The sequence below is a fragment of the Dryobates pubescens genome, chromosome 16, assembly GCF_014839835.1.
Source record: "Dryobates pubescens isolate bDryPub1 chromosome 16, bDryPub1.pri, whole genome shotgun sequence".
NCBI classification, from domain to species: Eukaryota; Metazoa; Chordata; class Aves; order Piciformes; family Picidae; genus Dryobates; species Dryobates pubescens.
This window is the reverse complement of record NC_071627.1, coordinates 15,173,123-15,200,622: the sequence shown is the minus strand read 5'-3', so window position 1 is coordinate 15,200,622 and position 27,500 is coordinate 15,173,123. Positions and strand designations below refer to the sequence as shown.

Sequence of the window (27,500 nt, the reverse complement as noted above, 5' to 3'; positions counted from 1 at the left end):
GGTGGGGTATGTGTGGTTTGTTTTGTTGTGTTTTGGGTTTTTTTTAAGATACAGCACAACAGCTAGAAATTAGTGATTTAGACACTTACATAGTATTACTTCACTGTACACCACATTCAAATAAAATCCTTACAGGGATTTCATTCTAGCTTTCATTCTTTCATTCTTTCATTCTTTCATTCTAGCATTAGCTCTGGAATCTCCACAGCAAAACAGTTGTTTTGACTAACTGAGGTGTTCTGCAGTATTCTACTCAAGTAATGTAGACATTTAACCAAAAAGTATTAATTTTGACTCTGTGACCTTTTCTCAGGTATTTTTCAACAACAGCATATAGATCCTAAAGAAGCAAACTTGGTAGCTCAGCTACATTTACTTCAGGTCTTTCCAGTTTGTATCTCTCAAAAGGTTTATTCTTGAACTTAGCAAAAAAGAAACAACCTTAAGAGGTAGAACAGCAGACAAATGACTCCTTAATATTAATTAAAAAACCCCCTCAACTAGAGCTCAAGTTTAATGGGAAAGTTAAGATAAGAAACAAAGAGCTTCTAAATTAAAAACAAAATTAAAGTGTGTGGGGTGCAAGGTTCAGGAAACAGCAAACTTTATTTGGCATTGCATTTTCAATAATTGATCCTTTGACTACTCTTAACCATCGAAGCAAACTGAAAACTGCACAATAAGCTTTAAAATTAGTTAATGGGAAAACTGCAGGAACAACAATGGCCTAGTTCCTCTACCTCTTGAAAGGAAATAATTTTTTCAGTATGAATAATTGAATCTTACGCCTTGTTCTGTAAGAGGGGAAAAATGTTCATAGTACTTTAGCAGACAGACAGTAAAAGAGTTTTTGTAATGACTCAGAGTCTCATTTTTTTGTTTTTAAGTTTTAAACCATCTTCATCTATTGCCTGAAGAATACTGTGTTTCAATTAAGTGTCTGTAGCATGAGAAGGGGAGCAGTGATATGGCAGATAAAGTGTTTTGCTACAGTTCAAAGCATATATCCAAGCATTGCTTCAGAGTCACGCCAAAGGCTACTTCCTGCTAACCTACTTTCCTGATCTCCCATTAAGGAAAGCCAGCCATAATGCTGACAGGCAAACCCTTGCACTTGGCTTATATCCTCAGCTGTAAAACAATAAGAAGTAACAGCTTCCTGTAAAGCTTATGCATGCAGCTAAGTTCTGTGCGTTTCCCAGCGGTATCCACTATTTATTCAAAACCGAACTCCCAACCTCCCCAACCTAACTGTTTAAATCCCTTTAATGCTATATGTGAGGCACTTGCTAAATAATGCTATTGTAGCTGTCATTTTTTTTTTTTTTCCTCTGGAATTTTTCATTCTTCTTTATTTTGTCTGTCTTGACTTACCTGTATGTCCCTATTTCTCTTGCCCAAAGACAGCCATAAAAGATCACACTGAAGATCACTGGTTCATTGTAATTTAATTTGATGTTGCTATGCATTTAAATGTATTAAAAATAAATAAAATCCAAAAATCCAAACTTCCAGATAAATTTGTGTTTGAACACTATTGAAGCAGGTGCATATTGAGTACTTATTGCTCTTCAAAGTAAATGATAATATTGGTACAGTAGATCAGCTAAATAACTATGAATCCTTCCCATGTCATTTTCTGGGGTAGATCTTCTGATATTTGTTCAAAACACAAAAATGAGTTAACACAAGCAGTTTAGAGCAAGTAGGTAGCTTGTCTTGCTATCCTAGTCATTTGGATGCCATGTAGAATTTCCATACAATGTCTGCTATGACTTCTGCAGGGCTGTTCTACCTCTGTATGTCAACTCTTGCATAATTCTGAAGTTTATAGAACACACTGCTGAATTTCTATGCTTATGAAATGGTACAGAAGGGCCTTGCCCAGCTGGCTCTTTTCCACATCAGCCTGAATAAACCAGGCTGGCAAAACTAATCCACAGAAATCATAGATATGCAACATTTTTTTCCAATAATTTCCTATGAAACATACATTACACATAAAGGTTTAGGTTCTGCCCATTCACTAATTACAGAGCAGATGGTGAGTAAGAAAAGCCAAATGACCTGCTTTAGTTAGAGGAAATATCTCACTTAGCACAGGGATTAGAGTTAAGGAATTGCTGGAACCCCAAACCTGCATTCAGGAGCATAGACTGTCCCCCTCTCCCAATGAGTGTTGAATTTGGTAGAGAAACACATTTTCTTTTCCTGAACTATGGAGCTGTGAGATTCACAATTTCCTACACTACAAACATTTTCTACAAATTTGAGGAGAATTACTAGTGGATGAAAGGAAGAAAAAGACTTCATAAGGAACCTGGTGCTCCCCACAGCAGCACTGGGTCAGTTGTCTAAGAAGATTTTAAAATGAAGTAGTTTCCTCTTGGCAATTCCTGTAACTGGGAACACTGCCCATTTTCTATTTAGTGATTAAAGTTCATAGCACAAGCTCCAGCTGCTAAATAAACAGAGGAGCTTCACAAAGCTAAGATGGTCTGACGAGCAACATACAGAGAGGGCAAACACATTTATTCAATAAAATAAACAAAATGTGGTGATTTTCCAAGAGGTGGAAAGATGGAACTCAGATTCTTATAGCATATGACACCAAGGTTGGGGCACATCAAAGACATGATCTAAGATAAAAGTTTCTCAGTACTTTCTCTCCTTTACCAGTCAATTTATAAACAGCACACTTAAAAGGTGCTCCTTTGCAGTTCTGGGATAATAGGATAGCATGATAATGTCAATCACAGCATAGCATAGTGCTGACAAAAAGAGGCAGTTAGCCTTGAACAGTCAAAGTGAAGTCTGTCAGAATTTGTTATTGAACTCATCATATCTGACCAGAAGGCCTGAACTAAATAGACTTTATGAAGTAATTTCTGGGAAGAAGGATCATAAAAAAAATCCTGCTGTGGCTAGAGATTGTGGGGGAACATGAATAAATTATTGACTTTGTGTCAACTATTTCATTTCCCATTCTTGGGTTCAATGAAGAGAAATCAAACAAAAACTGGGTCAAGATGGATGGTGAATGGGAGCAAATAAAAATTATTGTTTGCTCCCCAGATAAGATTAAATACAAGTAATTTTTCATGTGCACTCCACACCATGTCTATGAGTCCTAGACTGGTTTAGAGAAAGATCTTCAAAATTTTTTATCACCTGTATGAACCAATTAGTTCAGTGAGTTTTATTTCCTGTGTAGACAACAGGTAGAATCACACAGCTACTTATGCTTCACAGCTTAGTTTTGCACATAGCATAAGAATGTGTGGGTTTTCTGTCAAAGACTACACCAGTTTTTATAAGGAAAAGCCTCATAAAATGTTTTCAAAGACTGCTTTATGGCCATGACCTCACAAATAGGAGTTACTGCCATAAATCTTTGAAAAAATGACAACAAAGGAGCAGATTTAGCACTTGTTGAGGAAGACACTAGACTGGAGGAACTGATTCAGAAACCTTTCTGTAGGTCAGAGTACAGCACAACCTGGACAATAGTACTCCTGAACAAGAGATAGCTGGGCAATCGTCACTGGTTTCTGTCACGTTACCATTACAGTAACTGGGAAGGTTGTTTTTATGGCATGGACATCAGCCCAGCAGCATCAATGATGTCATTTAGCAGCAGCTGGTCCTGTAATAAGCCCTCATTAGCAAACAGCTACAGCATTTCCTGACAGGCCCAAACTCTCTCTCAGGATTTGAGCACCACTTTGAGACAGCAATGAGCATCTTTTAAAGACAACAGGAATGAAACTTTTTCTGGAGCCTAATAAAATGCAACTTTAATTATACCAGTTTAGCATTCCAAACTCCCTAATACTAGAAACAAATCTCATCTTTATATGTGCTAGAAATGTCTATAGCATCCTAACAAGGAACTTATTCTTTCAACAGTAAACGAAGTCTGTATTCAACTTCTGTAAACATTCCAAGTTTATGTGAACCTTAGGTAAGTACCAGATCTTTATGAAAGTATTAAATGTCCACATGCAAGGTTTTAGATTCCTTATAACTCACCTTCATCCCAGTTCTAAAATGATCTCTATCAAAGCAGGAAATAATAATAATAATAATAATAATAATAATAATAATAATAATAATAATAATAATAAAAAGGTAACAAGTACTTTGAATACATATGTTCCTAGACTTTACTAGGTTAATTTTGTAAGTTACAGAGTATTGTAAATGTTTTAATGCTGTCTTGAACAAAATGCTGTTGCTACAATTCTGCTTGGCACCAGGTGGAATGAACAAGTAACTTCAAGGTCACTTAAGAACTGCTAATAATTAGCATTAGTTTCTGAAGACTCCCATTACTCCCATCAAGTTTCTGAAAGACACAGTTCCTCCCCACCCCCCAGTTACCTCCTTACATGACCATGTAGCTCTTCAAGTCATATCATAGAAACCTGCTTCTCTCCAGGTGTTTTAAAAATTCAGACAGTTAGGATGGAACTTAATGCCATGAGGTCATGATTCCTCAGGTCTCTGAGCCAAAGCCATAAGTTCTCATTTATTTGCCCTGTGTGTTTACATGTTAGCTTCTGCTGCTGTCTGCTAAACCCTTGCACATTTTCTGCGAAGCAGCTTTAAATGCCTTGGCAGGTAATAGATCTTGAAGAAAGCTCTGATAAAGCAATACACAAACCAAGGGTAGCATTAGTAATGTATTTATGGATTTTCTTCCACAGAGACCAAGATCCTCACTGTAGCAATACACACTGACTGACAGGAACTGCTAGCTTGCTGCTCCCTGACTTTCAGGTGCTGTTGTCTGGACCTTCTGCTGCCTGTTGAAAACCTGACATTTTACTTCTGCATTTAGTCAATTCAGCATGTCACACATTTCTTCATTACACAGTCAGCATGTTTGCTATAAGATAAATTCATGTTTTAATTATTTCTTCACAATTTTTGTACCACTTATTTCAAATAGCTGCATGGTGATATAACAAACCTGAGTGCAGTGTTGGTTAAGGACATTTTCTCAGCTCACTGCAGGTTTGATACTGCTATTCCAAAGAAAATTGATTGCAGATTTAAACCCACAGGAAAAATGGTAGGACTTCAGGCAAGCCACAGGCTTCATACTCTTTTTTTGGGGGTATGTATAAAATGAACCCACTAAAGCCTCCAGCAGGCTTCTAGTGTTTAAAGTTATGCTCTGTTTGAAAATAAACATAATAAAGCAGAAATAAAAGGCTTCTTAACAAGTGAAAACTCAGTGTAGCTGAATGACACTTTAAACGAAAGCATGGACAGCTCATCTCTTTTTGCTGAATATGCCCTTGGCAAGATGGTATTTCCCCCTCCTGCTTTCTACTTTCCAAACTCTCAGGTTCACCCTGGGATGAATGAACTGTATATGATGTTTCCAGAATCCAGAGAAAAGTTGTCTTTCTCCTTTCATATCTGAGATTTGACAGTAGGTCAATTCCTGTTTTCAAGCATGCCCCCTACCTTCTCTGCTATCTTCCAGATGCTCTGCTGGTCATTGCATCCTTGGCCAATGCCAGTTACTCTCCCAGACACAGGGAGTGCCCAAAGGAGGTAAAATCTCTCCTTCTTTCAGAAGGTCCAGCTGATCAGAGCATATGAAGATGGTTGAAACATACAGGTAGTTTCCCCAGTTTTAAGAAGTATATTCTATATACTTCAACCTGTAGACAAGGGGATTCCCATTGCTGTCATGTAGATAAATTACAGCACTGAATTACAACACCTAAGCTGCCTGAAATACTTTAATTCCCTTTCAAACCACTGTGTCCATCTCAAGCCACTTTCAGATTTCCAGCTGTTGTCAGTTCTGACTTCATGCAACACAGAGATGAGTTCTTTTTTTCCTTTTTTCTCCAACTCTAGGACTTAGTGCTGGTGCACTTACACCAAGGACATAAAGAGTCACAGCAAAGGCCAGCCTGAACTATTTGTATTAGAGCCTTCAGTTGGTCTACAGAGGGAGATTGATGCTTGTAGGCAGAACTTGAAAACCACAGGGCCTGAAAGCATCACAGAGGAACTTTCTATTGAGAGAGCAATCAGGCTATCTCATTTAGGATGCCTGCTGATTGCCTAGGTATCTAACACCTCCACAGGATGAGCCAAAGCAGCTAGACTTCTCTGAGTCACTGTCTCAGGTATCTGACTTTAGGTGCTTAAAATTAAGCAATGTGAATAACTTAAATAATGTTAGTTTTATATGGCTGCTGCTGTCTAATGTGTGGCTGTGCCATCTTGAACTGTGTGCACTCCTTGTATTTGTATCTGAGGGTCTGTTCAAACCCTGCTAAAAGAATAGGTTAATTCTTTCAGAAGTGTGAAACTAATGTAAAAACCTGTCTTGATTTTATGGAGCATTACTTTACAACCAGTTCAGCTTAATTGTAGGGGTATATCAGGTCCAGGTCATACATTAATTACTTATAGAGTAGCTCCTTGAACATTATAGAACATCAAGAAAATTAAATAATAGCTTTTAGCAGCTGTGGGGTTGACATTCACATATGGGGTTTGTATACTACATTCAGTGCTGGCCCCCACTGGAAAGAGTTCAGAGAAAACTAACTACAGTAGGTTCAGAAGGATTGGCTGACAGGAAAGTTGTCTGGGTGTAGCAAAATGAACATGATAAAAATCACACGTATTTAAAGACTGTAATTAAATGCTATGGATGAATAACTAACTAGGGCTGCATGAAACCAGGTGACATGAGGAATTTAAATGGAATTAGAGAGGAATGATAAAGCATAGTATCATAGAAAATGCTTTGTCAATCACATTTTGTAGTCATGGAAGCCTCATTGCTTGGAAAATTTAAAAGCAGGCAAAGTATATTTTAAAGAATACCAGGCAAAGGACATTAATTAAACTGTACTACCTGCAACTGAGTTATTTGTTTTCTTTTGGTGTTGTGCAGTTTGCTCTGACAGCACAACAGTTTGTATACAACTATTATGATTCCACAAGTTTTTGGTTCAGAAATCAAAATCCCCACAATCGAACATTAGATTTAATTTGTTGCATCTCCCTAAGATACTTTAATGACAATTAATTGTTGCCTATTTTCTCAATTAAATGTTCTTTAAATACACTATTTGAGGTGTCTTTTCTTTCATTTGACTGGCAGACTAGATTTCCCATTCCAGCTGATTCTGTGAAAAGAAAATTAGAAGAAATCTGTTTACAGGGCAGCCTATTAGAATTCAATTTCCATTGCTTTAAGCTGAAAGAAGGCAAGTTCCTGCATTTCCCCTAGTCTTCAAGAAAGTTTTGAAGAACATTCAGCATTTGAAAAACATTGTTCTGCCTTTGTAATTTTTTTTTCCCAACAAGAACCAGAGTCCTTATTATTATAATTAGAAATAAAGACAATATATTCTCTAAGATTAACCCTTAAAATCCAAGTAATCATTCACTTCAGGATGGAAGATCAGCTGATCTGTTTAAAAGATATTTTTGCTGTTTCAAGATTAATAAACTTTGTAGTGTCTTAAAATAGACTTTCACCTTGTTAAGAAATTACCTATGTCAAGTGATTCATAAGAAAGAAAATTAGAAGGCATCAGGCTCTTCCATGACTTTGCAGCTAGCAAGCAGAACAAGAAATATCAGCTTCCCAAAGCACTATAGAAGCCTGATTAAAATTATTCATGATATAATAAGCTGTAGCTACTGATCTTATGGCAACTGCAACTACCCACAATTTTTCCAGACAGGATGAATGTTACAGACTGAAGCCCTCCTCATTTTCCTTTCAGTTACATTGCCATGTTGGGCCATAAAAATTTGGTGAAATACAAAATTCTAGACAAGATTTATTCATAGATCAAAATCTTTTTAATGGGATGGGGTAAGCAACTTTCTGACAGACCTATGTCAACTTTCTGTATAAGCACTTGTAGCTATAACTTAGGATATGAACATGTTGTGATTCCATGATGGATATTTTTCTCTTATACAAAGCAAGTTTTATTGTAGTCCCCACGTCTCATGTTCCCATGGTAGATTAACATGGTTGCTTTATGCAAAGAGGAAACAAATAAGATTCCCATGTGGATTCATCCATTAGTATCTACTGCACCACCTATTATAATTCAAACTGGTTTTAACAAGCATTAACAAATAATCCATTGCCTCATAGGTTAATGCAACATAGAAAAGGTTGAAAAAAATCCAACTAGATTGCAATCTCAAGAGATAGGGGGGAAAAAAAAGGCAATTTTGCTAACCTACCCAAAAAGCTACAATTATGGACAATGTTCATGGTGGAAGAGGAGAAATCTTAAATGAGCAATATTTAGATGCTTTAAAAATGTCTGCTTTTCCAGACAAGCTGGCAAGGGGAGTGGTGAAATTTTGTTTCTAACAAGTCATTATCTATATGTGGGGATAAGTTTAGCCCCCAGACAAGCGCATCCATTGTTTTCCTGTTCAACTAGCAGGATATAAAAATAAAAATCTGACAAACACACGCAGGAGAAACAAACAGGAATGACAACACTGTGTGATAAAAGCCAGAGTTCTGCAAGATCTTGCTTGTGAAAGCATATGTTATATAAAGCACTGTTGATTAATTTGAGAGATGACAGGCAACATTCACAGAGATGGGAACTTCTGCTCCTCTGGCTCCCAGATATTTTAACAAGGAGAAGTAGTTTTCAGCTTTGCTAAGAGAACATTTTGGATATAATGAAATATAATTTTCAAACTTCTGAAAGTCCTAAAAGCAAGAGGGGATGAAATGTTCTGAAGAGCTGAGCACAAACACATGTAGTTAATTCATTTAGAGATGTCTGATCAGAGGCACATATCACTATCTTCCATTTTTTAAACCACTTTTATTTCACATACTACCTAGGAAGAGAAATAAAACTGAAAGCTAGTCTATAGTGTATAGTGTAAAATTAAATGTACTTTGAAGGGCTACATTGTAAAGATATTTCTTGGCAGTCTAAGAATAGGTTCCACAAAAATCTTGTTCTGTGCTGATAGAATTAATCCCTCTCAAAATTCCTTAAAAATCCATGTGCTCATAGATATTTAAGCACCTGTTTTCATTGCATTCCATGTTTAAGAGGCCAACAGCCACACCAATACCATAAAATTCAAACTTACCTCCCCAATCTGAAAATGGGGGGGGGGAAAAAAGCTTTTGCCTGTATCAGAACAAATACCAGGTGATATATAGTCACTATGACTTTGATTTTCCAGTAGGCATTAATTACTTTTTAAAAAGCCAAAAAACTAAAAGCCTCATCATTGATAAAAGATCTCAAGCCAACATTTTCTTTTTCAGTAATAAAAGCTGGACAAAACTCACCTGCTGTAAATATAGCATCCCATATGATTGATTTCTTTGTCTAATTTGTAGCGCCGAAAGTCCTCCCAAGCATCTTTAATGGCTGTAATGGCCATTATAACACAAATTGGGATCAAAGAAACTTCTGGTTGGAAAGCATTCACCACTGGCACAAAATTCAGCAGTGCAATGGCCACAAAATAAATATTGGCAAAACGGTGAAATTGCTCATAGATATTTTTAGGGAGGAAAGTCAAGACAGTATATTTCGTGGTCTTAATTTTATTGGAGTCGTAGTGTCTGTTTGGATTTTCTTTCCACTTCTTACTTCCAAAGGGCAAGTTAGAGATGATCACACGCTTATTTTCATTCTTCTTCTTTCTTTTCTTGGCTTTTCCTCTCTTGTCCAGCTCTTCATTTTGGATTTCAGTTTCTGAAGCACCACATCGGCAGCATGTTTCCTTGAAAAAATGTTTTTTCCATATCATTCTAGAGAAGCAGCCTGGGATACCTTTCCTTGACATCTTGTTTTCCTCTCAAAAAGTAGCCTCAAGTTGGAAACCAAGTTTAGAAGAGTTCAATAATCCAAATAAACTCCCAAGGAATAGAGAGAAGAGTAAAGATGTCTGAAGCCCAGGGCTGCACGTCCTTCTACTCCAGCCTCCACCTGCCTGGGAACAGGTATCATCCTGACTCAGCTGCTCCAGGTCCTAGAGCCTGCTGGGGAGGCTGCACCTCAGCTATGACAGAGGCATCCTGAATGTTTTGTTATTCCTGTTAGCCTGTGCCTGGAGGCCCTGTTCAGAGCACTTCCCTGGCATTGAATATCTGCTCCAGTTTTACACAGAACAGCGTCAAAGCTAAGAATGTGCACACAATTTCCATGGATCACTCCACAGGTTTCAGGATCACTTTATAAGCCTGGGAGTTGGCAGGAAGTTCAAAGGTAATGGGCAGAGCTCTGCGTCCCAGAAGTCAACAGACGATTGCTTACAGCAATCTTTCTTCTACTTCCTCTATCTACTACTACTTGCAGGACCATAAAATCAATTCTTAAACAACCAAGCAAACCCTGCCTCCCCAAATCTAGCAAATTGATGATAGTCAGTTCAGGGACAGTTTACTTAAATCACCCTTCACCCTGATCCTTTTCTTTTGATAGGCCTCCAGCTTCTGGACACCCAATGCATCACTCTCTCATCCAGTAACTCCTCCCAGTCTCTCATTTCTTCTTCATTATCAGTCCATGTGCCACTGACATGTAAATATGTAAGCAAAGACGAGACTTAATTTCCCAGAGAGCTAATGAGGTGTGTACAAACCACAGTAATTTTTTTTTTTCCTATGACCTGGGCTTAAGGAGATGTGAAAAACAGAAAGAGCTCCAACCATACACATTTCTAAATGGAATCTCCTATCTATTACATTATGAAGTCACAAGCTAAGTAGTCTCAAGTTAGTACTTGGACAAGAAACTCTGATGAAATTGAAATGTTGCAATAAGAATTGCACATGAACATACTTCTTCCTTCTGAGTCACTACTGAGAAAACATTGCAGCTTACTGCAGGTGTTGTACCATCTCCACGACAAAACTATGCTGTATTGATTGCCTGCATTTACTGGAAGTCCTATAAAATTATTTTCAGTTCCTGATTGTGCTTCACCTTGAATGTAGTTGATTATTAATTTTTCCAGTAATGGTTTTAGTGTAAGACGTCTGAAAGACACTGCTCCAATTTGTTAAACAGCCTGAGTAATCCTTTCCAGACTTGGATACGTTTCAATTTCCTTCCAGTTCCTTCTGCTACCTGGAGAGGATGTTGTGTGTGTTGGCAAGCTGGTTTGGAAACTTGGAATGAAAACTTGTGTATCAGCACACACTGCTGTGGTACGAAACAAAACTTCAATGATATCAGTATGACTTAAGTGAGATAAATGAAGCATGTTTAGAGGCAGAGAAAGAAGTCTTTTATAACAGCTTTTCCAAACTTACTGTACTCCAAAGGGTCAGTGAGGGAATTACTGCAGAGTCAGATGAGTAGTTTCCACCATGTCAAATGCAAGGCAAAAGAATTTGTTTAGTTTACTTACTTGTCATATACTCTGGTTTTAGAGAAGTTTATCGTCTTATCAAAATGGTATTTTTTATAGTCTTCAACAGCATCTTTAATCATACTGGCAAGCAGCACCACAATCAGAGGCAGCATAGTAATCTCCCTGTGGAAGGCTTTCACTTGGGGGAACCAGTTCAGAACCACCAGAAAGAGAAAATAAAGATTACCCAGTCTGAAAAGGTATAAAAGAAAGTAAGAGCAGCCAGAAATTAGAGTGTGTCCTTTTCTTAATGAATATCCCCCATTTTGTGTCAGAGGAACACTAATCATTTCACTCCTCTACCCTCTTCTTTTTTTCTCAGAATGAATTAATCATTTGCTTAACTGAGATCCCTTTTTCCCCCTTTTCTTTAGAAGAGCCCTGTAACATACATTTCCATATCATTATAGCTACTCCAGTTTCCAGTTATTACAGAGACATTATGTCTCTGGGAACTAAGAATTCTTTAATGATCCCCCACTGCCTCAGCCTTGAAAACAAATGCTAAAAGAAACTTAAAAAACCCTCAAAACAGTGTAACAGAATGGGTGTAAAACCCTACATATTTAGAGTTATGGAAGGGTTTCCATCAGGAATCCATAAAGGATTCCACAGGTGGAAGGTTGCATTATGAATGTGTAAAATCTAAATACAGAAGGAAAAATTCAAAGCTAGACATGGATACACAAATTTCATTTATCATACTGATATTTCTCTGGGCATCTTACTGACATGATACATTATACTAGGGGGGGTTTACATAATTTCAAGCCATCACTTGGAGAGAAGCCTGAGCTAGCACTTGCATATATATCTGTAAACTGTTTATAAGCTGGTAGACAAGGTCACTTGCATGCCATCAAAAAGATAGGAAAATTAGTCTATGAGCCTCTGACACCTACAAAATTTTATAGGTGTCTCATGACATCCAATGAATGTCTTCATGTTCTTAAAAATTAGAGGCTTATTCAACTCAGAGAGGGGTTTTAAAATAAAACATTGAAATTTTTGGAAAGCAAATGGTTCCAGCATTCAAATGAGACAGCTGGGGTGGGTTAAGCACACCTAGTGTTTACTTTTTTTAAACCTCCATTTCAGACTGAATCAAGTGACATTTGGTTACAAATAACCATCACCTGAATTTCAGCAATGTGACAATTCCAAAAGCAGCCTTCCTCCATCAACCTCCAATACCAGTGTTTCAGAGAGTTCTTAAATTTCCTGTATCACTGAATGAAGCTTTTTACCTGTGAAACTGCTCAAAAAGGTTTTTGGGGAAAAAAGTGAGCCACGTATATTTTGTGGTTTGTATCTTGTTCCCAGGATAAAGTGTAGAAGCTTGTTTCCGGTCTTTCCACCATCTTCCATTGTCAGGAAACACAATCCTACATTTATTTAAGTTGAGTTTTGGTTTATCTTTGACAGAAAACAGCAGTGGTGTTGATTCTGATAAAGTCTGGGAGGAACTTTCAGTTCCTAGTCGCCTCCAACGATACAAAGCAGAGTCCACAGACAAAGCCATTCACAGCAGTGATGTCAAGCTGAAAGACAAATGCATGACAAGGACTGAAAACCAATTCCATTCTGATAGAAAAGTCACTTCATTTATTGACATCAGACGTTTAAAGAAGCAAACAATACTGCTCGGCGCAGTGCGTGTTCAGTCTTTGAGCTCAGCACCTTCTGCTGAGAATGTACAGAATAAAAGACAGAAGAAAATCTTCAATATGGGAAAATCTATTTCTATCTCTGGAGAAAAAAAAATATCTCTCATATCTATTTTCTCTGTGTTATAACAGCAAACTAATAGATAAAGCCAATTTAACAGGGGTGAACAATGGCTTTTCCATCACAAATTCTGTATCATTTTCCTCGGTCATAAACTGCCACCAAATCTATTCAGGCATTTTTCTTCAAATGCCTGAGTTTCTCACAGTGCTTTTTGTATTCACACTTACTTTACAGAGGGACTGGTTTAGGTGTTGAATCTTAATAGTTCAGATAACAAATAACTGTAGCATCAGCTTAATCTCATTTGCACTCTCACTCTTTCACACAGTTTTCTAGAGCCTCCATAGAAATCTGATTTGAATGGAAAACACCAGTCAGCAGTAAAACAATAGATAATTCATTAGTTAGAGAAATTTAATCTCCCAATATCAATCCTGTTGTCATTGAACACTTTGCTTCTGACTTGTTCACACATCTGCAACTGCGATACAGCATGCAGGACGCCCAGGCTCTAGCAGCTCAGGTGCAGATGTTACGCTCAACCTGAACAAAGTAAAATTTCAATCCAGCACGAAGACTTTGAGGACCAGAAGCTGCCTTACAACTAAATCTCACTAAATGTGAGATTGCTGCAGAGCAGGATGGTCCCCCTGGAAGGCCAGTATTAGGTATCTCTGGAGCCTTCACTTCTCCAGGCTGAACAACCCCAGCTCTCTCAGTCTGTCCTTGCAGCAGAGGTGTTCCAGCTCCCCAGTCATCTTCATGGCCCTCCTCTAGACCTGCTCCAGCAGGTCCATGTTCTTCCTGTGCTGAGGGCTTCAGAGCTGGATGCAGTACTCTGGCTGAAGTCTCACCAGAGAAAAGTAGCAGAACCAGACTGATAATCTGCTGGCCATGCTTCTTTTGATGCATCCCAGAACACCATTGTCCTCCTGAGATGCAAGTGCACATTGTTGGCTCATGTCCAGTTTCTCATCCACCAGAACTCCCTCTCAGGAGAGTTGCTTTCTATCACCTTATTCCCCATCCTGTATTGATAATGAGGATTGTTCTGACCCAGGTGCAAGACCCTGCACTTGTTGATGTTCACATGGGCCCGCTTGTCCAGCTTGTCCGGGTCCTTCTGGATGACATCTCACCTTTCTAGCGTATTGAGAGTACCACTCAGCCTAATGTCATCTACAAACTTGCTGATGGTGCATTCAATCCCACTGTCTATATCATTGATAAAAGCATTAAACAGTATTGGTTACTAAAAAGAGTAAATCATGCTATTCTTGGAAAGAACCCACATTTTGCTAACAGTTTTGTCATGCATGCTGAAAAAGATACACTGTGAAAAGCTCTTGGCTACCCTGTTTCAGAAAGAGGGCTTTGCATATGCAATAAAGACAATAGGATTGTATTTATTGCAATAAGCAGCCATTAACTACATCTCATCAAACCTAAGGCCGCCATTCATGTCATAAAAGCCTCATTTATTTCCTTCTTGCAACATTTAACCAGTAAATGAGTTTGCCCTAAACATTACCTGCAAAGTCAAAGTGCATTCATTTACAGAATGTTAGGGGTCGGAAGGGACCTCCAAAGATCACAGAGTCCAACGCTGCCCGTCAAAGGAGGAGCACCTAGGGCAGGCAGCACAGAAACGTATCCAAGCAGGTTTTATGATTTAGCCTACACTGTAGTAGAATTTTACAGGGAGCCTCTCCTTGGATCCATAACATAAGATATCCAGGGGACATGAAAACATTTGAAAACTAGAGATCAATGGGGCAATTATTTATTCCTTTTGCTGGGAGAAGAGCTGAAAGACAGAGATAGAAGGAATGATGCCGAGTCCTTTCCTTCTGTGGATTTCAACATGTTAGGTAGTTCAGCGTATCAGAGATGAGCTACTGTCTGCTTAACTGTCTCACATCCTCTCAAGCAGGCCTATACTTATTTTTCAGTTAATTTTTTTCTCTCTCTCTTGTAGTATAGTGGGAATATGTAGGCAGTTTTATACAAGAGGAGAACTTGTTATGAGACATATCTTAAATGAGAATCCAATCAGAGGGAAGATAGCCCCAGCTTGCAGTTGATGGAACTTGACACTTTTATTCTCAAATATCTTGAGTTTGTCTTCTATTTGTTAGTAGGGTAATTTTAAATTAGCAAAATTATTTGGAAATATTTCCCTTTATTGGAAAAGATGTTTTTCATATCTCAACTAGATTCTCTTTCCTTGGGGAATAAATCAAAAACTCTTGGAATATGAGGTTAATTATAAGACTCTTTTCTAAGGACTGACTACATTTCAGTGCTTGATGCAGAACTTTAGCTTGAGCTGTGTGGAGGCATGTTCAGGCAGCACAATCTCCTGCAGGGCTGCAGCTGTGTTATTAAGACTAGTTTCAAAATAGATGTGCTCTCAGCATATGCTGACATATGGGTCATACAGACAAGGATGATTATTAGATATCATTCAAGAAGGAAGTCTCCAACTCGCAAGCAGTAATGCTGGATGCTGTGTTGATCTTCATTTTGTGAATAAGAAGCTTGCTCTGCTCTCCCATATTACATGCTCATTTAAACAGAGTTAGACTGAAATTAGCTGTCTAGGTGCAATGAGTATCATTGCTGCCAGTGTGCCCAAATACTGCAGTGATGTAAGTAATACTTATTACATTTGGGCCGACTGCACTTTTCATGAATGTAGGCAGAGGTAGCTTCTGTATCTTTCCTACCTTCCAACACTAATTACAGTTGTCCTGTTCACACCTACAAAACTACATCTCCATTCTATCCATAGCCTGGTTATCAGAAAAGAACACCCAGATAAAGAAATGAAAGAAAGGAAATGATTCATACGCTACACTGCCTCTCACTCCTTCATTTGACAAGTCAGATGTCTCCAGCTCACCTCTGCTTCTTGGACTTGGCCTTTTCTATCTATAAAAAATTTAAGACAGCAGTAATCAGAGAAAGCAGGAGTGAAATGCATCACCAGGGTTCTACGATTCCAATATCTTTCCATGGCAGGGGAAATGACATCTTTAAGGTTTTAAAATGTATTAAAGAATTTTGGGTCCAGTTATTAACTTTCTTGTTGGGCCCAAACCAGTCCATCTAAAACCAGTAGTGGAATAATGGACTGCAATAAGAGCTCCAAAACATCAGTTAACCACAACTACAGAAACTCTGCTTGGGCAGAGAAACTTCCATAGCACAGACAACACAGGTGGCAATCATCATATGGTTTGCTAAGTCATCTCCACCCAGATCCTGGAAAGAAAGCAAGCACAGAGGGGCAGGTGTGTCACGCCAAGGATGCAAGTTGAGGTCAAGGTAAGGCAAAGTGAAGCAAATTGTAGACACACTGTACTGGAAGCTCATTTAATAAAAAAAAGTTTACTTGGTAAACTGCAAATATATATATACACCCAGCCCAGTATCCATGTCTGAGGGTGCTTTTTGCACAGCTGTCTTGTTTTTCTGATTATATTGTGAGAAGCATTCTCATTGCTGCAGGTTGGAGGAATTTTCCATTGCACTCTCATCTGGCTATTTAGAAATCTTTTGAGTTTCACATTGCAAAAGAGGCGAATATCTGTTTCAATCCAATGTGTGCCTCTTTCTCTAGCTCTTTGAGTGATCCTGCACACTACTTAATTAGAAGACCATGTATTTCAAACTCTGGCCAATGGCAGAAATTAGTTGCATTTTAGCCCAGAAATGAGGACACCAAAATTAAAGCAATTGTCTGAATGATATTTTTTTTTGTTTGTTCCACTTAATATTCAAAATCAAAGTGAAGTGGCCTTTAAAAGACAATCTAATATTTATAGCATGTATGATTATAAAGCACTTATGATCAAAATTACGTTGCAAATGTTCATGTGGGAATTCAGCAATACTGAAAAAGTCCAAAAGGAAGCAGAAAAACTGAAAATGAATTGGACACTGACCAGAAGATCCTTTATATGTAAAAACCTTTTATGCAACTATGCTTTTGTCAGAATGTGCTGACTCTAATTTCAGTTCTCCAAATCTGAATATTAAACTAAAGTGCCTCAAAGAGAATAGTTACTTATTTATGTGAAATGGAAAGAAAAAAGAGAGAGGCTAAACCAACTGCCAATTCAGTAGGGCACAGCTCCATGTCAATCAAAGATCAAGGGAAAGCTTAATCAGGCTCTAATCACACAGTATTGTTGAAGTGTCCAGTAATACCTGGGTTGGTGAACAAGGTATGCAGCCAGGCTACAGTTCTGGTTCGGTAAGGAGCAATGCTTTAAAGGCCTTTTTGAAAGAATGATTTGAAATTGCCTTCAGACCAGAAAGCTATGCTGGCTGGTAGGGCAGCACATTGAGAGAGAATCAGGAGAACTGAGAAGAGCATGTCAGCTAGTGGAAGATGAAACTAAGTTAAGGTGCAGGAAACTCATCTGCACTTCTTTCTCAGCCATGGGTTTCTTTGGCCTTGAAGAGCATCACAGATTTCTATATCAGAATCTGAGCATAAAATGCATGATGCCACATATTTGTGAAAAGCTCCTTGTAAGCACTAATTACTTTTTAAACCATGAAGATAATTTTCAATCATGTATACATATAATTCCTATAGTCCTCCATCCTTCCCCAGGCTAAGGTAACTCGAATATACATTTTTATGTTTAATTAAACTAGATAGAGAAAATAGGATAATATAACAGAAACAGGTCACTTGATGACAGGGTATCTCCTCCCAACTGCATGTTAATAAAATCCAAAAGACCAAAATTTACAATATGCCTAGTCATGGCTGGTTTTCCTGGAAAGGATTCTAACCACTTAACTCTATATCTCATTTCCTCTGCATTTTTTTTTCTTTCCTCCACCTGTCAAGTCACAGAGATATAACATTAACCCTAGTAAATGCCACCTTGTGCCAGGGAAAATGAATCACTTGACAAGCAGACAGGTTGAGCAGCAGTGGTAGGGAGAAGGTGGGAGATGACAAGAGGGGAAAATGCTGCTCCATTCACAGTGAAAATTATTACAGGTGCCTAAAACTAGTCAAACTATTCTGGTTTTTTGTACAGCAAGAAACCAGGGAGCAGTGGCCTACAGTCAATGTTCCACAGAGAGAAAGGAAGATTATGTTTTTACTGTGAAGTGACTCAAGCCAAAACTTTTCAAGGGAACTGTGATTATTAAGTAATCTTTAGGAACTTCACATCTTATTCCTGCCAAACCACCCATACTCAAAGCAAGAGAAAGTAACCCAGTCCCTTCAGAAATGACGTACTTACAGAACATCAGATGTTCTGTAGTGTGGTAGCACAAGCAGAGTCTCAAAAGCACATTAAAAAAAGCGAGATTCAGAAACAATTCAGAAAATTAATTTTACTCTATTTGCTGAGGCTACATGCAGAGAAAATAGTGATTATGTTTAAGTATCAGTACTGTTAACCAGAACTGGGACAGATCTGATAAAGCACCTCTTTGTTATTCAGCAGGGCAGTTCTTTTTATAAAATTAGGCAAGTCAAAGACTTGCCAAGAAAAATGGGCTGACGGAAAGCATAAAACTGCACTGTTCCATGCCCTGACTATTTTGGACCTAACAGAGACAGTTTTCCTAACTGAGTATCTCTTATCATGCTATGTGTACAGATACTTCCTTGCCAGAATCTCTCAGGAGCGCAGACACAAGAGTTCAAACTTCCTCTCCCAATCTGTGTTCAAGCTCTGTGTTTCTAACAAGGTTTAACACAGTTATCTGTCGTAAGGAATGAACAGTAAGCTTTTGCAAATTCATATCTGTGGCCTAAAACCTCAAGGCAGAAGGCAAACACACATCTGTCATCCTGAAGATTCCCCAGGCTTGTGGTTTTGTTGCTTTGCATCTTGTGCAGTCATTTACATGAATGCAAAATCATCATTGATAATGAGCAATCAGTTGACTGATTCCAAAACATAAGAGGCAGAATGGAATACAAATGGTAACAGACCATCAAGTATTAAGCCTGAAACCAAATGGAATTAAAGAACTTCAATTCCAAACCTCAGCTTAATTTGCTATTGGTTAAAATATCTGAGACCTTACTATCCTTACCTGTGTTATTAATTACTACCTAACCAACGGAAATGAGGAAATTTTGATTCTGCTGGAGTTTAATTAAGTCTGAAACATACCTTTAAAACAGAATAAGCCTCAGACTGAAAACATTCTGAAGAATTGCCTTAAATGACAAAAGAGAAAAAAAAAATAATAAAAGCCACTTTCCTGCTATTACTGTTTTAATTTCTAAAATATCCAAGAAACCATTTAAGAACCTTCATTCTAACACACGAAAAGCTGTTTCATTTCCCATCCTGAGGGCTGTTTGATCAAACTTTAGTACTATTATAAATATTGTGCAAAATTCAGGTTTTAATTACTGTGTAATTAAAAAGCAAACATGAAATATACTGTCACTCTGATCATTTGTTGCCAAGGCTTGTGTCGATAAAAAAAGCAAATATTTTTTGCTTGCCTTTCAAGTATGGCTGAGGCTGACTTCTGATGCAAATTGCAAGACCGGTTATTCAAAGTACTCCCATTCATTTCATTACAACCCAAGGCAGATGACATTCAAAGTCAAACACAACAAAATGTGTTAGTAAGCATAAATGCTGTTTCAGACTGATGTACAAATGACTTCACTTCTAGGCTTTTAACACACAATAGCTTCCATTGAAATTGTATTAGGTCATGAGTCTTTTTTGAGTCAAAAGAGAAAAAAAGCCATCATCCTCTTCTTGGTCATAAACAGAGACCTGCAACCAACACTCCCTAACAAAGTCTGAAGAGTTACAACTGATCCCAGAGAGCACGTGAAACAGTTTCTCTACAACTGCATCCAGATCATTCTGTCCCAGCAGTCTACGTGTGCATTGCCACAGTGATTTCAAGCTGACTATTTTTGCCTTTAAAAGCACCTGATTGCAATTTAGATCTTCACCCTGAAGTTAATTACAACCTGCTATTACACGTGGTACTTGACTCAGTCATCTTCTCCAGTTATTAACTCTGCTAGGTTTACCTATAACCCTGAAGTGGATGATGGGAACCATAATTGTTTAACTGCTTTGTTTTCAATAGGCAATGCTATGAGCCTTTGAAGTAGTCAGTCTAACTTCCTGTAATTTTACTCATTTATTATCTAAAGCTAGCTGACCTGATGAAAACAGTGGAAATGCTTTGCTTCTAAATTCAGAGAGACAGATTCAAACTCTTAGACAGAATTTCTTCTTCTTTTCTATTTCTTCAATATTTTCTTTAACTTGAGTGTCCTGGTTGCTGATCCTCCTGCTCTTTCTCATTGCATTAGCATATAATGAAGTTTTAAATATCACTGGGTCCTGGGAGTTGCATCCCTTGGAATAAAAGGTGCAACATATGCAGACTGCTTGTAATAACTTTAACTGGCAGCATCACTTGAGTGGGTGAAGGTTATAACACAACCACTGCAATCTGCAGTGACTGTTACATTGGTCTAAAGTAGAAGTTATTGCACAGCAATTTTACTGTCTTTCCTACCAGTTAGAAGACAAACTCTTTTTATTAACAAAAGAATCTATTACTTACCTAGTATATCATCTTTTTATTCACCAGTGCACTGCAGCACCGCAAGACATAGTTTATTATATTATGTGAATTCCATAAAAGAAATTATTTTCAGGAGTAAGTTCCTCTTGGACACATTGACCCCTAGGTCATGTTGGCCAATATTGCCATTACACAATAGTCTAGCTAATCTGTAATATCTGAGGACCTTTTTCAGGGAACTGTAGTATGAAAAACAATACATACACCCTAGGAACCTTGTTCGCAAGAGCTAATGGTGCAGTCTTTACCAAGGAGCTGTATATTCACGGGTGAAAGAGAAGCTGTTTCTATAACTCAATTGTCAGGGTTCCTAGTTTTGCAGCTGGTTAGGACATAACATTGCATAGTCTGATTTCCCATTAACACAGGTCAATACGTTCATCAAATTGTTGCTCTATTTAGTATAAGTCTTGATATTAACCCCAAGAATTAGAGTAGGGGGTCTCTCCTAAAACATATTTCCCTTAATTTCACAATATACAGATATCAGGATGATTTCCTGCAGTAATCTGAAAGGAACAAATATATTTGCAGCACTATTGTATAGGAAGCTCCACCTTTTGCTGCCAACAAATGAGAGCATTGCCAGCTGGTGGTGATGGTTTCTCAGGATTTGTGGTGCAACATTAGGCAGTTCTCAAGAGATCTGTCACATGTTATGCTGTATATAGATGGTTACCCAAGGAACAGCATCACAGATGCTAGAATCAAAAAAGGAAATGTTTTACTGATTTTTCAGTGAAAAGGGATGACAAGGGGTTTGCACACTAGCTAATCACCAAGGACCTACCTCTGTCACATCTGGGAGAGGGTTTTTCAGACATGGTTCCTTGGTTGTCCAGACCCTGGGCATTGCTAAATACATCTTGGCTACATCCATGTTCCCTGGACTAGATCTCCTTCTAACAGAAACCACAATGCATAGACAAGTCTGCTTTGCCTTCAAACCTTGCAGCTAGGAAAAGCTTTTGGCTGTCTTTGCCCTGGCACCTTCTTACTGGATTACAGCTGAAAAATAGTCCACAACTGAACTGCTAATTAATGACAGCTTCAATAAACAGGCAGAATGTTCAAATACGGAATGATGTCGCATGCAATGGATTCTGTCTCTGATGAACATAAGAATAGAATAAGAAATAGTTTGCCATTTATTTCAAAGCCCTCTGTCTGTTTTGCAATCATTAACTAGGTAGCCATTGTAAAGATTTGATGATGTAAATGAACCACCCACTGTGCAAATAAGAAAATGGCTGTTAGCGCTGCAGCAAGGACAAAAATCGAGGAACAACTGTCTCAGCCTTATGCTCCATCCCAACAGGATTTCAGCCTACAGAGACACAAAGCAATTGCCTGTCTAAACACAGAAGTGGGGTTAACCCACATCTGCTGGTTAAGCCATAAGTCACAGAGCCTGGCAAACTGATAGCTTTATTTTTAAGAGGCACAATACTTTAAAGGTAAATAGTGGGCAAAGAATGTGGATTCAGGACTCTGTTTTACACGTTTTAGCTTTGAAGTCCGCTCCCATGTTTAAAGAAAGATTAACACATTATTTTGCCCATAATTACACAAGCAACAGTGTTAAACTAGGTCAGTGCCATGCATTAAAGAACAAATTAATGTTTTGGTGCAAACAGATATTTCCATTTGTCTTATTTCTCCCAGGGAAAAATCTCTACAGATTGTAGTAGAAAAATAAAAAGATGCTTCCCTACTCACTTAGATTCTGAACACAAATGTATTAAAAATCTTCCCTTTTTTCATAAGGTAACATAGAAGAGATCTTCCTGGGCTATAGAAGCGAAACAAATTTCCTGTTTGAGCCGTAGGGTGCTAAGATTTAAGACACAAAGAAAAAAAAAATCAGCAAGAATCTTTTCATTTATACAATGTGTAAGAGTAGATGTAGAATTAGATATATCTTTTATAAGTTTGTTGGTTGCTCATGGCCTAGAATAAATTTTTTAATTATGCAGCACTGCAGAGATTCACAGGGTAACAGGCACAAAAGCAGAAGATGATTGACATGGCACATGGAAGACGAGCAGAAGAACTGCCTGTCAAAAGGCTCAGCGATACCTCTACTGAAAAGTCTCCACTCAGTTTGTATCAAGCAGCAAGTGAGGTATAAACAGAACAAAGTCAACTCTTTAAGTAGCAATATATTTATTTTACAACCTGCCCACCTTGCCTGCCTGCTTCCTCTGTTAGAGCACTTTGCTGTACACATGAAGAGCTCTCCTGGAGGCAGTTACATTTATGAACTGTTTGCTCCCTACTCGCCTTGCAGTCAGCAGCAGCACAACCATCATTCACTCCGAGGAAAAGGGAACCAGGTGAAGACAAACGACTCTCCCCGAATGCCCTCATAAATCCACATGAAGAAACAACCACGCGGCACTACCCCAAACCTTTAGTTTTATTAATGGCAGGGTGGCAGTATTTCTGGCCAATAAATCTTAGCTTCACCTAGTGGTCAAAATGGAAGATGGCACCATTTTGGCCAGTTTTCCTAGCTTCATTATTACAGGTCTCATAAAATATTAACTCAGGTAATCTGGTTCACAGGACTGCCCACTGACAGAAATACGCTCTCAGAGAACAATAAGTAGCAGGGAAGCTTGAGCTCCAGCACTTCTACCCATGCTCAGGTAAACTACAATAGCCAGGAAGAGAGACAATGGGATAAACAAGCAGGGAAAAACCCACAACCATAACCTGAAAGAAACCTAAAGCAGAGTGGGCTACAATTAAATGACAACAGTGTTGGAGAACTAGAACAGAATGCAGACCTCAATAACACATATTGACTGAATGGGCAGCGTAGCATACATGGTTCCTTTCTTGCTGGATCATTTCCCCCATTTGTAGCATGGTGACAATATTTGTCATGCCACAAATGTAGCCTCATTAAAACATTAATCACATTAAACCACCAGATGCTCTAAGCATTATGTGACCCATAGACAGATCCAACTGGGGGTTACTTGCTTGCATCTGAACTGGCATCAGTACAATAGTTTCATCACTAGGGAAAATGAACTGAACCCTAACAGAATAGAGTCATTATGGTTGGAAAATACCCTTAAGATCATTAAGTCCAACCACAATCTAACTCTACCAAGTCTGGTAAGCCATGTCTCTCAGCACCACATTTCTGCATCTTTTAAACACTTCCAGGGATGGGAATTCAACCACCAATCTGGAGAGCCTGTTCCAGTGTTTGAGAACCCTTCCAGTGAAGTTTCTTCTAATATCCAATCTCAGCCTCCACTGGTGCAAACTGAGGCCATTTCCTTTCATCCTATCACTTGTTAGTAGGGAGAAGACACCAACATCCACCTCTTTTTAGCCTTCTCGTCTCCAGACTAAACAACCTCAGTTCCTTTAGTTGCTCCTCACAAGACCTATTCTCCAGACCCTTCACCAGATTTGCTGTCTTTCTCTGGAGCTACTCCTTATTTAAAAAAATCAATAAATCCCATTCTAGCTGTACTGCAGCCCCAACTGCAGATCTGAAAGAGTTAGGCCTTGTGCCTATGGGAGAGTGAGTGTGCTTGTTAGTATGCGTTTTGCAGATAGGAAATGAAGGACACAAGGTGTCCTGTCAGGTGCCAGGGAGAGACTTCCATTGTCTCTGCAGTTTGCCCACAGAAAAATGAAGAATATAACACATTCAAACTGAAGGTGAACCAATTAATGGGCGAAGTGCATGACTTCACTGTCCATTAAATACCTCCAATATTTGTCACTGTTAAAGGAAAGTCAACTGTACCTTTGAACTAAACTGTTGTAAAGGGGTCAGGTGCAGAATGACTCGTCATAACAAGTAGAGGAGTGAACAAAGTCAGGATTACTGCTCAGCTTTGTAAGATTATGCCGTAGGAAACATGCTTCTTTTCAGTCTGGATGTAATGGGAAGCATATGGAGTTATGGTATCAGGCTATTCATCATTCCCTTTTTCTTTCCCTGCAAGAATTTTTGAATCACCTAAGTCCAAATGCAAAGGCATTAGCACCCCATGACTTTTGTGAAAACCAGCAGCCAGACTATGGGGAGAGGCCCAAGATAGCCTCCCCTGGAATGAAAGGATGTGACAAAACTGCAGTTCTGATATTTTGCAGTGGCTGATACAACCAGGAGAATAATTCCTCTCCTAAACCAGGCTTTATAAATTGTACTGCTCAGGCAACTACTTGTTTGTTTTCCCAAAGCCTGCAGAGCATAAACACTATGAGGGTATTATCTGGGTTACAGAAATGTGGTGTTATTAGCAAGAACATTACAAATTCATTTTTTTTTTACTACAGATTTTTAAGTGGGTGGCTCATTATGGTGTTGTTTTCAAAAACTGAGAATAAGTTTGCAGCTCACCAGTGCGCTCCACAGGCTTTGTTCCTTCCGCTTTCTTTTCTTTGCCAGTGAGCAACATATTCTCCTAAACTGAGATACTTATTTTCCTCCTTCCTTTTTTTTTTCCTCTTTTTTTTGAAGAGGAGGCCGAGGGAGAGAGGATAGAAATGGCATCAAAACACATTTTCTGCAAGAATAAGGTAAAAGCTACCTTGAAGAGCTTAACATTTTTAATTGTTTCCATGCGTATACCTTATGTGAGGAATAAAGTGAAAATTATCTGTTTACTGAATGATGGAAAGCCTAAAAAAGCACAAACCACATGAAAGGACACTCAAGTGTCTGCTTAATTACAGTTAAATATAGGAGAATGTGTGTAATTTCAACCTTCAATACCTGCACCTGGCACTATCCACTTCAGAGCTTTGTGTGATAAACACTCTGAGCATCAGCTTTCAAATGGAACTGGAAATGGGATTCACACAATATGAATGGTCCAACCAGTGGGTTGACAAAACCCCCTACAATACTGAACATGCTGTTACTAATCAACCTACTTCTGCACTACTTCATTAGTTCTAATTAGATGTTATGACTCATCATTATGACCAAATTCTGGAAGTGAGGAAGCATCTGCAAGAGCTCTCCAACTCTGGAATAATCTCTTCTCATCTCTGAATTTCAGGTCTCTTCAGCCACAGGGGACACCAACAGGTGATGCTTTGCTCAGAATGAAAAAAGTAAAATACAAAACCCAAGGAAAAGGTAACAAAAAGGTTTTGCTGAAACAGTTAAAAGTAAGTTTATCATAGAAGAACTTTGAAAAATGGGTATTTCTATGCAAACTAGGAGTGATGACTTTACAAGTACTCTGCAGAAATATATCATTTGGGAGAGAACAGTTGGGATGAGACATGCATGAAAAACTACTTTTTTTTTTTTTCTTTTTTAGATGAATTTGCAGCTTTTGATGGCAACACCACAATATGTACCAGGTCACCTCACTTGTCACTGAAATGCTGTCACTCATGGAGTGGAAACTAGTTACCAATTAAAAGTAGACAGTGACATTATAATAATAGCCACACCTTGAGTCCTGTGCCCAGTTCTGGGACCCTCAGTTTAGGAAAGATGTTGACTTGCTGGAACGTGTCCAGAGAAGGGCAACAAAGCTGGGGAGCAGTTTGGAGCACAAGCCTAATGAGGAGAGGCTGAGGGAGCTAGGGTTGCTTAGCCTGGAGGAGTCTTAGAGGAGACCTTATTGGTCTCTACAACTCCCTGAAGGGAGGTTGTAGCCAGGTGGGGGTTGGTCTTTTCTCCCAGGCAACCAGCACCAGAACAAGAGGACACAGTCTCAAGCTGTGCCAGGGGAGGTTTAGGCTGGATGTTAGGAAGAAATTCTTCATAGGAAGAGTGATTGGCCATTGGAATGGGCTGTCCAGGGAGGTGGTGGAGTCACCATCACTGGAGGTGTTTAGGAAGAGACTGGATGGGGTGCTTGGTGCCATGATTTAGTTGATTAGATAGTGTTGGATGATAGGTTGGACTCGATGATCTCAAAGGTCTTTTCCAACCTGGTTGATTCTATTCTAAGGGATTTCTAAAAGCTATAAAGGAATTCTAGGTAACCAGAATGTAATTATCTATTTGAAATTCAGCCAGGCACACACAACTCTGCATTTACTGCCAGTAACACTGCATCCCCACAATTTGCAGTGGCAGTATTGCAATACAGATTGCACGGATTAAGCCCTGCGTACCTCACCAGTTATTTGCAGGGTGAATGTAGGAAACCCTGCTGTCAGGGAGGCAAAAAGACAGAAAAGTATCAGGCACTCTGCTACTTTTAACTCAAGGGCAAAACCTTATTCACACATTAGAGTCGTAGAAAGTTATTTGGCATGTCAACCTTCTTGCAAGCAACTACAGCCATCTGGCTTTCTTTCAAACCTCCCACCCAGACAGCTCCTTTATTTATATAGCCCCTGGGGAGCCTCACACATTGCTGACAGCTCCAGCAGACGGGTACTTTCCCCTCTCTGGTCTCCTTTGCCTGTCTGTGCTTTGGCTCACAGTAGCTTTCTGTTTCCAGACTTGCTGCTGAAGCCGGAAAAAAGTGCCAACCGAATCAGATCTTTTCAACAAGACACACTCAAAGCTACGTTCTCTGCACTTAACTGGTCATCTACAACCCTCTGGGGACATGCTATCATTCTATTTTCCTGCTACTGCTGGATTCTCCACACTGTGCTATTCATTTGATGAGACAAACATATTACCCATATTAGCAACAGAGGATGGAAAGAAGCCCTCGGAGTCCATCCAGATCACTTCACCTAGTTAGAGCTGTAATAATCTACAATGCTCTTTTCATCCAGTGTGTTCA

General features: G+C 38.8%; 1 protein-coding gene across 1 annotated transcript in view; it reads right to left on the bottom strand.

The window, feature by feature from the left end:
* The window catches only part of ATP10B (ATPase phospholipid transporting 10B (putative)), a 207,080-nt gene that overhangs the window by 33,920 nt on the left and 145,660 nt on the right, over positions 1 to 27,500 (bottom strand). The window contains exons 3-4 of the mRNA XM_054168268.1: positions 12,660 to 12,953; positions 11,410 to 11,604 (exon numbers count right to left, since the gene is read on the bottom strand). Coding sequence (XP_054024243.1) covers positions 11,410 to 11,604; positions 12,660 to 12,934 — 470 coding nt within the window. The 5' untranslated portion in view covers positions 12,935 to 12,953. The remainder of the gene's footprint in view (positions 1 to 11,409; positions 11,605 to 12,659; positions 12,954 to 27,500) is intronic.